This window comes from Neofelis nebulosa, chromosome 16 (genome assembly GCF_028018385.1).
Source record: "Neofelis nebulosa isolate mNeoNeb1 chromosome 16, mNeoNeb1.pri, whole genome shotgun sequence".
NCBI lineage: Eukaryota > Metazoa > Chordata > Mammalia > Carnivora > Felidae > Neofelis > Neofelis nebulosa.
Window position 1 is genome coordinate 31073989 of NC_080797.1, and position 13003 is coordinate 31086991.

The 13003-nt window shown below is 37.6% G+C and overlaps 1 protein-coding gene across 1 annotated transcript in view; it reads left to right on the forward strand.

Annotated features, from left to right (window-relative positions):
• Positions 1-13003, forward strand: part of NSF (N-ethylmaleimide sensitive factor, vesicle fusing ATPase) — a 150576-nt gene that overhangs the window by 95411 nt on the left and 42162 nt on the right. The window contains exons 13-15 of the mRNA XM_058705386.1: positions 5055-5150; positions 7285-7441; positions 11001-11134. Of these exons, the coding sequence (XP_058561369.1) occupies positions 5055-5150; positions 7285-7441; positions 11001-11134 (387 nt within the window). The remainder of the gene's footprint in view (positions 1-5054; positions 5151-7284; positions 7442-11000; positions 11135-13003) is intronic.

Below are 13003 nucleotides of genomic sequence, written 5' to 3' on the forward strand. Positions count from 1 at the left end.
TTACCACAATAGTCCTAATCCAAAATGTCATTCTAAGCCATTGTCTCACAAAGAAACACACATTCTTCAAGCATATGTTGGGTTTATCTACACATGAGACAATGAGGAATGTTGGAAAGATCACAGATTTTGTAGTCAGTAGGTGTGGCTCTGCATTATAATTCTTATACTTTATTTCTGTCAAGGGGAAATAACTACTTACCTCATCAGGTTTTTGTGAAAATTAAATCAGATACTGTAGATGGAAATGCCTTACAGACTAGATAAATGTTAATTATTTCCAATTTCGTTATTATTGGCTGGTTTGAGAGCATACCATAAATATCCTTTCCAGTGTCTGAGTTTCTGAGTTTGTTGACTGTTTGCAGTTACAGTTTTTTTCACTGTAAGTGTTAGTTACCACTGTACAGAGTATGTTATCCTTCAGATTTGCAAGTAAGAAGTAGTGCAAATAGTTGATTTTCTTTCCTTCACTTTTCCCATGTTTTTGCTTTCAAACTTAAGGTAATGCATATTGACTTGTGATCAGTATCTTTTGTATCAAACAGCTTTTAACTTTTTACAGTGTTTATGAAATATCTAATACAAGGGACTTCAGGGAAGAGACTTATAGGCCACTAACCCTTAGTCCCCAGAAAGAAATAACGTGAACATCTATTATTGCCTTTTCTGCATTTAAAAAAATCTGTCCTCAAAACACTGTTTTCACAACAAGACTCCTCAGCTGAACGAAAGGCGTCCAGTTGTAGTGTTTCCATTGCTGTAGATGTTTATAGCTTTGCTAGTAATGATTGAGGAATAAGTGTTTAATTTGAAGCTTTTGATCTAAAGTTGAGACAGAACTTTAAAACATCCATAGCATTCAACTGTTCGTTCTAATGTCCTGTTTCTGCATTATAAAAAGCCAGTATTGGTTTTATTTTGTTTCCTTTTCAAAAGATTTCGGCTTAAATAAACTCAGGTGGACTCAACTAAATGAGTCTTCCCTGTTAGACTGTTTTCTTCAAGTTTTCTGAATCAAGTGGAAAATCCAGTCATAAACACCTGATGTGCATGTCATTTGTACTTGAACCCATGTTTGTGGTCAACTGAAATTCGTATGACATTTGGTTGTTTTTCTCTTGAAAGGAATTTCTGCTTCAGGTAGAAAAGACTCATAACCCAAATTTCTTCTGCTCTAATCGGTTGTAAGGAAGTAAATTGAGGACATGCACGCACACAAAACACACAGACACTTTCCACCTGAATCAAAGCTCTGATTTATGCTTACACAATTTCAATAACATTATTTCTTATTTTCTGTAGAATTTTGATTGATTAAGGTCATTCTGCCCTTAATTTGAGAGGAATGATAAGAACTTTGAAAGGTCAGATTTAAAAGGTTATGAAATTTAAGGGTGACCACTTGATAATTTGCTTGTGTTGAAATACAAGCTTATTAGTTTCTGCAGGTATAAGTTGAAAGATGTTGCCTCTTCTATATTGATTAGCTGTTATAAATAAAATGTAGAAAAAAATCACAGTAATTCAGACAAATGAGAAAAGGTTTTCTGAATGAGGAAACATTCAGAATTGTAGAATATGTTACTTTATTTTATTTTATTTTTTTAATTTACATCCCAGTTAGTTAGCTTATAGTGCACCAATGATTTCAGGAGCAGATTCCTTAATGCCCCTTAACCCATTTAGCCCATCCCCCCTCCCACAACCCCCTCCAGTAACCCTCAGTTTGTTCTCCATATTTAAGAGTCTCTTATGTTTTGTCCCCCTCCCTGTTTTTATATTATTTTTGCTTCCCTTCCCTTATGTTCATCTCAGAATTGTAGAATATTTTAAAATTAGATTTTACCAATTTTGACAAAATAGTAAAAGTTAGCTAAGAGAAGTCCTTAGGAAACTTATTTTAATGAAGAGGTAGGAATAATTTAGAATATTGATTGTTTACAATTAGGTAACTTCTAAAATTCCTGTAGCACCTAACAAAAATTTGTTCTAAAATAACTCCCCTAGCCATCTAATTTACTTTTAATTCATTGAGTGAGCCCTTTCTTAATGGCGAAAAGACAAGTTTCACACAGTTTCAGTCCTGAAATCTGTCATACTTTTTGGCAAATGTGGAAAGGTAAGATTTTCCCTTCATACTGTTATATGTTTCTATCATTTGAATTTAGTTTCACTAGCAGAGGAAACCAGCACATAAAACATCATAATAAAAGTTCAGGGCTATATAGAGCGGGGACATTTGGAACGAGGCTGGTGGCTTCACTGGGGTCTTAATGTGATTCTGTCAGAGCTCCTTCACTTCCACCTGAGAGTTTACACCTTGTCAAATCCTTTAAGATGTGTCAAAAAGTTTTAATCAGAGTTTAAAACCTTTATGTAAGATTACCTGGGAAGGAAACCTTATATCCCTTAGTTAAATTATCCTACCCTTAATGTAAGAAAACGTACGGGCTTGTGTAGGATAAAATGAGATAATGGGTATGATGAAATGAGAAAATATATGCAAACATACTTTATAACCTATAAAGCACTATAGAGATGTCTATATTGTGAACTGAGCATTATAATTTTTTTCATAGAGGTGCTGTTTCCTGTAACACCATTTCCTTTCTTTAACTTAGAAATGTGAAGTAACTTAGAAATGGCGCCTGGGTGGCTCAGTTGATTAAGCATCTTACTTCAGCTCAGGCCATGATCTCACGGTTCATAGGTTCAAGCCCTGCATCAAGCTCCTTGCTGACAGTGTGGAGCCTGCTTGGGATTCTCTCTCTCTCCCTCTCTCTACCCCTCCCCTACTCATGCTTTCTTTCTCTCTCCCTCTCTCTACCCCTCCCCTATTCATGCTTCCTCTCTCTCTCTCTCAAAATACATACATACATACATACATACATAAATGTATGAATAAATGTTTTGTAGGAGATTCCAGATGCCAGATTATATAGGGAAAAGTGAGAAAAGCTGTCTCCAATACCCCTTGTCTTTCCCTCTCCAGAGGTAGCCAACATTTGGGATGTATCTTTATAATCTTTTCTCTACATTTACAGTCATACAGATGTGTGCTTTTTAAAAAAGATTTTAATGGAATTATTCTGCAGTTTATATTTTTCACTTGGCAATATATATTGGGTAACTTTCCATCAGTATGCACAAGTCTTCATTATTTTGGACAAATGCACAGTATTCTAGAATATTACAACAATCTAAAATGTAAGATCCATGAGGGCAGGAACCCTGTTTTGAATTGTTATGTCTCTAGTGTCCAGAACAGTGCATAATAACTATTGTGAAAATGCTTGCCTATGCCTCCCTAAGTATATGTGAGAATCATTCTTTAGGGGAGACAGCTGGGTATGTGTTCTCTTCTTGTTTCTAGTGTTGCTAGTGAGAGATATGCCAGTTTTACTCTGGTTTCTTTGCAGGTAACCTGTTTTTGTCACCAAAAAGTTGTCTAGGACTTCTCCCCCTCACCTTTGGTGTTCTGATAGTTTATAGCAGTGTGTCTAGACAGATGTGGGTTTTTTTCATTTATCTAATGAGCACTCATTGAATCTTTTAAACTGCAAAGACACTCCTTCGGTTGCGGAGAACATTTTTTCTTCTGTCTCTTATTGTTCGTTTCTCTATCATCCTTTCTCTTCTCTCCTTCTGAGAGTCCTCTCTGTTAAATTTTTGGATATGTCTTCTATGCTTTTTAACCTTTCTCTTTCACTTTCTGTCATTTCATGGGATTTGGGGCAGGAAGGGAGATAAATAAATGTATTCTGTTTTCCTGTCTTGATCCGGTTTCTGACATAGTTCCTTTTATCCCCTTAGTCTGACTTTTTACAAGATGTTTGTCGTTTCATTTGTCTCAACAATCTGTTCCTAAAGGAACACGACTCGTGTTTTATAATAATCAATGGAAGGTTAATATTGCTTAATTTACTTTTGTTTTATAGTCAGATGTTTGTGAAGATACCTTTTTTAAAAAACACAGTGCCATTTACAAATTAGACTCACTTGCCTCGTGCTCTTGGGAGTGAGCCCAGTCGCGTTAAAAAATGTGCTAGTGTCTCAATCACTCATCAGGTCCAGGCAGCTCCAAGTGCTGATAAAGGCCTTGATGCTTCTCCAGATGTCTGTTCTAAGTGCTAGCTCCAGGTGCAGTAAGCAGAATATTTGGAGCTGGCACAAAGTATGAGCACAAAGCAAAATTGTAGGACCTTGGTCTTCTGGAATAATGGTTCACAAACCTAGCTGAGTATTAGAATCACCCGTGGCACTTTTTAAAACTATAAATGCGTGGACCCTCTGTTGAACCTGTCAGATCAAAATCCTGAAGGGAGTGGGGCTGGGCTTCTGTGTATCTTTAAAGGCTCTAGAGGTTATTCCGTATGTAGCCAAGGATGAGAACCACTGTTCTTTTTTTTTTTTTTTTTTTTTTTAATTTTTTTAATGTTTATTTATTTTTGAGACAGAGAGAGACAGAGCATGAATGGGGGAGGGGCAGAGAGAGAGGGAGACACAGAATCGGAAGCAGGCTCCAGGCTCTGAGCCATCAGCCCAGAGCCTGACGCGGGGCTCGAACTCACAAACCGTGAGATCGTGACCTGAGCCGAAGTCGGACGCTCAACCGACTGAGCCACCCAGGCGCCCCGAGAACCACTGTTCTTAGAGACCCTTTGCATGTATTTTCTCCTCCTTGTGCCTTATTTTGAAGGAAAAAAAACCCAAAACTCTCCAGCGTTCTTTGGTCCAAATGTGTCCTAATGTACGTAACTGGTACCCTCTGGTAGACACTTAATTTGCTTCTAATCTTCTGCTATTACAAATTACTCTAACAGATATCCTGATACATGTAACTTTGCATACATTTGTGGATATACTCCTGGGATAAATCCCTAGAAGGGGAATTGTTCAGGCAAAAGTTATGTATGTTTGTGAATTTGAGAGAGATGTCTTTTGTCTGTGAAAATATGCTTTTTAAAAAAGTCCCCAGGTATTACATTCTTAGACTGAAAATAGTCTTAAATCTTGGAAGGCCTTACATTTTTGTTTTCATTCCTGATTAGGCCAGCACTAAAGTAGAGGTGGACATGGAGAAAGCAGAGAGCCTGCAGGTGACAAGAGGAGACTTTCTTGCTTCTTTGGAGAATGATATCAAACCAGTGAGTATGGATATTGAGTGATGGATAAACTAAAAACAAACAAACCCACAATCGCCATTTTACCCAATATTCTGTGAGGTTATATGGTATGTACTTTTAAAAATCAGGAAATCTCAGGATTGGAAGTGTCCAGTAGGAGAAATATTTGCACATTAATGCTGATGGCTGGGTAATTAGTACTTAAATTGAAATTATTCCTCATGATGGGGAGATCACCATCTCATAACACTTGGTACTCTCGGACTTCATTTTTGCCATTCAGTCGAATGTAAAATGAGCTCTCATTTTGGCCTTGATTTGCAGTTCACTGATCACCTATGAATTTAAGTATCTCTGTGTATGTTTATTGGCTATATGAGTGTCTTCTGTGAAATGCTATTCATGTCTTTTGCCTGTTTTTCTGTTGTATTATTTATTCTTTATTTGGTCTGTTCAAGTTCTTTATATATTCTTAATAGTTATGTGTTGCAAGTACCTCCTTTGAAGACTAAAATCAATTTGTTTTAGCCCTGTCTACTTTTTTATGACTGTTGTGACTTTTAAATATAAAATAATTACTTTAACTTACTGAGCATTGGAAATGATTTCATCTTTTGCTGTTATCATTCGTAATAGTTACCAAAAATATTAGAGCCCAGCCTAACTGATCTATTCCAAGATTTTTTTAATGACAAATAATTTGGCTACCAGGAAGGAGAAGCTGAGATAACTTGCTTAGTTAAGTAATTAATAACTTCCTTTTATTTGTTCCAAGGGTCCAGGGGATAAAACAGAAAATATAATGACAGAATGAGTAAGGAAGACTCATATATATGGTTAGCCTGGAGGGTCACTGTTTCCAGGTTCAGGTATCTTAAAGCTGCTGCTATGAAGCTTACAGCATATACTTGGAATAATTAAAGACAAAAAGCCAGCCAATCTGTATATTTCCTTCAATAGCCATTCAACAAGTGCTTACTAGACTCCTCCTTTATAACTTTTTACAGGGCCATCAAGTTTCTCATATCCAAAACAGGGAATGATAACTTTCTTCTGTGCACAGGAATCAAAGGATTAGTGCATTCAAGGACAAAAGTGTGGTCTGCAAAATGATTTGGTGGCAAAGTAACAGAGTAATGAGACCACTGTATGTTGTTGAGACAGTATTACAGAGGATGACTATCTGTGAGGTGCAAGTTCTAAAGAGCTGTTAAAATCATTCCATATGTTGGATAATGAAAAATTGACTTTTTGAGGGATGTGGTAAATTTTTAAAATTTGAAGTTCTCAAGATATGTGACCTTTAGATTACGTTGAGTTATGTTTTCCTACTCATTTCTTCACTTGTTAACCTTTTAAAAACACAATTCCATTAAGTCGCTAAGTACTAAAGTTACTGATTACCCTTGGCAGCTGGTTTGGTGGGAGTTACAATTTAAAACTAGAAGTTGCAAATGAAGAGGGATGTGATTTAAGCTCTAATATGTAGCAAGCACACATAAAATTATTATATATAGTGATTGCTTTTATTTCCTTTTTCTGATACTTTAGTCTTTCATTATAGTTGCTCATTTCTACCTCATTCTAAATCTTACATTTACACACATAAACTTACCTTGGTGCCATTTAACTTATGTCCCCCACCACCAAGCTGATGTGGACAAGATCTCCTCAATGCCATCTCATTTCCCATTTTAATCCATGACACCGACAGTCAATGTCAGGATAGTGTCTTTGTCTGCTGAGCCAACTGTTTCTAAGTTGTAAGTCCATAATCTCTTTCTCCCTTTGTTCTTAACAGAAGGACACAACCAGTGTACTCCTCATAGAAACAAGCACATTGGAACCTACCCTTTCTCAGGGGTTACAAGGGCTTGGGCTCTTGTAGAATCTGACCCTAGAATCTTTGTTTTATTCTGTTAAGTCACCCAAAACAGCTTCCTCCCCACCACCGTTGGGTAAAAGTTTAAATGAGAAATTATAAGATAATGGTTTTTTGTTTGTTTTTATTTGCTTTTCAGGCTTTTTACATTAATGTGGGATATTGCTCAATACTTTTAATATGTAGGAATTATTACTCATCTTTTATATTTTTGGGAATTTTAGTTTTTATACTGGCACTCAAAATGCTTTAAATTATAATTTTCCTCCATAGGCATTTGGCACAAACCAAGAGGATTATGCAAGTTACATTATGAATGGTATTATCAAATGGGGCGATCCAGTTACTCGAGTTCTAGAAGATGGGGAGCTGCTGGTTCAGCAGACTAAAAATAGTGATCGTACACCCCTGGTTAGCGTCCTTTTGGAAGGTGAGAAAGAATGAAGAGATGGCATTAAAAGTTTTAAAAAAAAAAAAGCACTTTTACAAAGTTATTTATTTAGCACATTCCAGAAAAATGAATTTTTTTCAGTTTAAAACCTATTCATGATCTAAAAATAGCAATCCAGTTTATGTACCAATATTGTACACAAATTAAAGTTGGGTGGGGGGCATGTTACTGACGAATGATAGTAACTAGTTTTCTTATAGAATTGCATTGAAACTTCTGTTACTTAATAGACTGTGTGATACCACATAGTAATCAACTTGATTAAATAAATATTCACTAAATATTATGTAGTAGGCTGTGATTATGATACCACATAATACTTAATTCAATTAAATAAGTATTCATTGAGCAAAATGTTTTAGGTATTGAACCAGTTGCTGGGGATATAAAGACATTCACAGAGTTCAGTCTGGTCATTAAAAAAAACATGTAAACAAATTCTTTTTTTTTTTTTTTAATTTTTTTTATTTTAATGTTTGTTTATTTTTTTTTTTATTTTTTTTTTTATTTTTTTCAACATTTTTTATTTATTTTTGGGACAGAGAGAGACAGAGCATGAACGGGGGAGGGGCAGAGAGAGAGGGAGACACAGAATCGGAAACAGGCTCCAGGCTCCGAGCCATCAGCCCAGAGCCTGACGTGGGGCTCGAACTCACGGACCGCGAGATCGTGACCTGGCTGAAGTCGGACGCTTAACCGACTGCGCCACCCAGGCGCCCCTGTTTGTTTATTTTTGAGATGAGAGGGGGACAGAGCACAAACCAGGGAAGGGCAGAGAGAGAAGGAGACACAGAATCTGAAGCAGACTCCAGGCTCTGAGCTGTCAGCACAGAGCCCCATGTGGGGCTCGAACTCATGAACTGTGAGATCATGACCTGAGCCAAAGTCAGACCCTTAACCCACGAAGCCACCCAGGCGCCCCCATGTAAACAAATTCTTAACTATAGTGTATATGTGAAGGTGTGTGTGAATGCAAGTCATTTTGCACAGGATGATCAAAGAAAGCTAAAGGTGGTGTTTAATTTAGACTTGGAAGGATTAGTTAGGAGTTTGCCAAGTAGACAAAAAGCTAAGGACATTCTGTTCACCAGTTAACTTGTTTACAGTTATGATTAGTACAACAAGAGAAAAGTTTGGTGAGTCCACATGACAGAGGAATCTAACTCCTTTCAAAGGTCTGGGAGTGAAAGCTCCCTGAAACACATTAAGCCAAGACCGGAAGGATGAGAAACTGGCTGAGCAAAGTAATTGGGGAAGATGTTCTAGGTGGAGGGACCAGCATGTGAAAAGCCCTGGATGGGAAGGAGATGGAAACAGAAAAGGAAGGGCTCCTGGGTGGCTCAGTTGGTTGAGCGTCCACCTTCGGCTCAGGTCATGATTTCGTGGTTTGTAGGTTCGAGCTCCATGCCAGGCTCTGTGCTCCCTCTGTGCAGTTTCTGTGTCTCCCTGTCTCTCTGCCCCTCCCCCACTCATACTCTTTCTGTCTCTCAAAAATAGATATAAAAAAAAAAAAAAAGGAAGGAAGAAAGAGAAAAAAAGAAAGAAAGAGAGAGAAAAGGAGAGTGGCTAGGCATGAAACCAAAGAAGTAGACAGGAGCCAGTTCATGCACAGCCTTGTGGGCCATATTAAAGATTTAGTCTCTGTCTGAGGGGCAGTTTATAGGGTTTTCAGCAGTAAAGTGACATGATAAGGTTTGTATTTTCAAAATGTCGTGACCGCTTTGTGACAGAGAATGGATTGGAGAGTCAAAAAAGATACAGGGGAAACCAATGGTTAGAAGCAGTCGCATTAATGCACCTTGATGAAACTTGATTGTGGTTTGAAGTAACATCCTGGTAGTGGAGATGGAGATAAGCAGACCATTTTGAGAAATATTTAGGAGGTAGAAGGAAAGAGGATTTATAATAATCATTGTTATTACTCATAATTAAGCTAACATTCTTTGAATTGTTATTATTGGTTAGTCACTCTACTAACACTTGGCATACACTATCTTATTTAAACCCCACTTCAATCCTATGAAGGCAGATGCTTCTGTTATCCCTATCTTGTAGATGGGGAAGCTGAAGCTTAGAAATATTAAATAACTAGATTGAATATGGGGAGAGGTATCAAACATGATCACCAGGTTTCTAGTATACACAACCTGGTAAATGGTGCTGTGTACTAAGATTGGGAACACTAGTGGAGAAGCAGATTTTAAGAAGAAAGGTTTTGAGTTCAGTTTTGGACATGTTGAGATTGAGGTTCCTATAGAATAATTGAATTGGAAATGTTGAGCAGCCCATTGGATATGTGGGCTCAGAAGAGAGGTCTGGCTGACAATAACATTTATGAGTTGTCTGTGTATAGACTGTTGTTGAATCCATGGTGGTTGGGTGAGGTTACTTACAGAAAGGGAGTAGGTTGAGAAGAAAAGGGGTCTTGGAACTGATCTCTGAGGTTTGTCAACATTTAAGAAGCAAGTAAAGCAGGAAGAGTTGACAAAGACTGAGCAAGAGTAACCAGGGAGGTAAGAGGGGGAGAAGAGAAGGTGCTGTTACAGAAGCCAAGAAAAGTATTTTTAAAAAGAGAAGAGTTCTCCCATTGTATCAAATATTCCTAAGAGGCCAACAGATAAAGTGTCTGTTGGATTTGGTGACATAGAGGTCATTGATGACCCAGATAGGAGCCTGTTCCATGTAATGGGAATGGAAACCATAGCATTTGTTTGAGAATGGAGGGAAAATGAAAAGTGGCAGCCAGTGTAGATAATTGTTTAGAGAAGTTTCATTTTGAAGGGAGAAGCAAGACTAATGTTGAGGGGTGTGAAGTCCAGAAAGTTTTTTTGCTTTGTGCTAAAATGTGCTTAAATGCTATTGGAAAGACCAGGGAAGACGAAGAGATGGAACATATGGGGAAGAGGATACAGTCAGAATGTCAGGTTCTTGAGAAGATGGGAAGGAAGAATCGGTTGGTTTATGGGTGGAAAAGGGACACATCTTCCATTTCACAGAAGGGAAGGAGAAGAAGATGTCTAAATGCAGTTAAGCTTATAGATTTGGCTGCCTTTATGCGAAGGCCTAAATCTTTAAAATTTTAGCTTTTAAAGTCGTATTTGCTTCTAATAAGGCAGTTTCCCCTGCCCACAATATTATCTCCTAAGAAGGTCGTATTTGTTTATTAGACAAGTGATTTGGTAGAACTAATAACATAGGACAGATAATGTGTTTGAAGGTATTCTTCTTCTTCTTTTTTTTTTTTTTTAAGAAACAAAACCCTTGCATATTATATATTTAGCCAGAAGTTTGAAAGATTAAGACTATGAGAAAGAAAGAAGGAATGTATTTCATCATACCTTTGAGAAATGCTAATCAGTTCATTAAGTTTAGTTGCTAATAAATAAGAGAAAACATGTCTGCTGTGAAATTGTGTCAGGAAATGTTAATGAGCAACTAGTTGAGACCTCAGTACATTGTGGATAAAAGTTTAAACTTGTTTTATTCCCCTTTGCTTGGTTTGGCTTTTTTCCCCTGACTTGCTCATATCTTTATGCAGGCCCTCCTCATAGTGGGAAGACTGCTTTAGCTGCAAAGATTGCAGAGGAATCCAACTTCCCCTTCATCAAGATCTGCTCTCCTGATAAGATGATTGGCTTTTCTGAGACAGCCAAGTGTCAGGCCATGAAGAAGGTATCAAGATTTTTGCTTTCATTTGAATCTCCTATCTCTTAGATACATGTGTGTACACATGTACATATCTGTCTATCTTTGTACCTGTATATATGTAAAAGCCATAGCAGCTATGTTCTTCTCAAGTGGAACTAAATTATCAGCAGAATTTGGGGGGAAACGGGACTGTTTAGATAGATTTAACTTTGTAATGCATTTTTATTAGCATTCCTTTATCTTCTAAGTTATGTTTTGTTTAATACGTATTACTATTAATTTTCATCTCTTAAGTTTGTATCGACTTGATTGAAAGAAAGATCAGGTTAAAAGTATTTGAGTAGAGTGGAGCAAATTCATTTAGGATTTTTTTTTTTTTTAATCAATGTACAAAATCAAACTTTTGGAGATCAGTTAGGTTGTGTGGTTTGGGAAAGAACAGAGGTAGATCATTGGAAAGCTATTCTCAAGTCCCCTACAAAAGGATGGTGATATAGTAGGTAATGATCACAATCTGCTTGGCGACTCGATGCAGTCCTCATCTTTCTTTTTCTTTCCAAGTGCCATTTGTCGCCTTCTTAATATGACTACTTTGAACCGTCAGTGAAAGGAAGAGCAACATAGAACAGAGTCCCAGAGCTGAAAGGACTCTAAGACCATCTCTTACATTTGAGCAAGTGCCGTGTAAGGCCTCTGGGATAGCAAGTGGCTGCTCTTTAAAAACACAAAAATCACTGATAAGACTTAATGGCTGTTACTTGGGAGCCAGTGTTCCCGTCGATATTCTGATTTGGAGTACTCCCCGACAGTGAAGAAGTTATTTTTTATATCTAGTCGAAGTATTTCTCCTACTTAAATCCTATTTTTCATGCTTGAACTTTTATGGATATGAACTGACTCTAAGTTAATGAAATGTGGGAAAATCAGAATCCGAGAAAAGAGCCTTGAGAATTGGAGTGCAGCCTGGTAAAGATAGCTCAGGAGTTCTTTTACCTTGTTCCTAGGCTCCCACTTTATAAAGATATAGGATATGACTTTAGGGGTTTCTTAAGGGAAAAGACAGAAGAGGAAAATATATTTTAAAATACATATAAATTGAGAAGTCAGCTTCTCGTTTGTGCAGGTGGCAGAAGATTGTTGGTATAAGGTGCTTGAAATGGGTGGAGGGGGCAGAGCTTGAACCAGGATTCTTCTCCTACACACTGTAACATCAAGATAAATATTCTAGGTTTTTTTTTTTAATTTATTTTTTTTAATGAATTTATTTTCAAGTTAGTTCATACAGAGTAGTCTTGGCTTCAGGAGTAGAACCCGGTGATTCATCTCTTACATAGAACACCTAGTGCTCATCCTGAAAAGTGCCCTCCTTAACGCCCGTCACCCATTTAATCCACCCCAGATCAACATTCTTTATAAAGGTCTTTGAAATTGGGTGTGAAAGAGAACCCAAAAAGACACAAAAAGAACCTAAATGTCATAGTTTTTTCTGTGTCTGAGGTGACACCGGTAGTACCTGTCCTTCTGGGGAAAATCTAGACGGAATCACTAGAACCAGTAACTTCCCTAATGTAGGTAGGGGTTGCTTTTCTTTTTTAGTTTTTTCCTTCTCAGGGGAACCCTTAAACAACTTCCTCTGGTGAAACTTTATTTTTTTAAAAAAATTTTTTTTTTTTTCAACGTTTTTTATTTATTTTTGGGACAGAGAGAGACAGAGCATGAACGGGGGAGGGGCAGAGACAGAGGGAGACACAGAATCGGAAACAGGCTCCACGCTCCGAGCCATCTGCCCAGAGCCTGACGCGGGGCTCGAACTCACGGACCGCGAGATCGTGACCTGGCTGAAGTCGGACGCTTAACCGACTGCGCCACCCAGGCGCCCCGTGGTGAAACTTT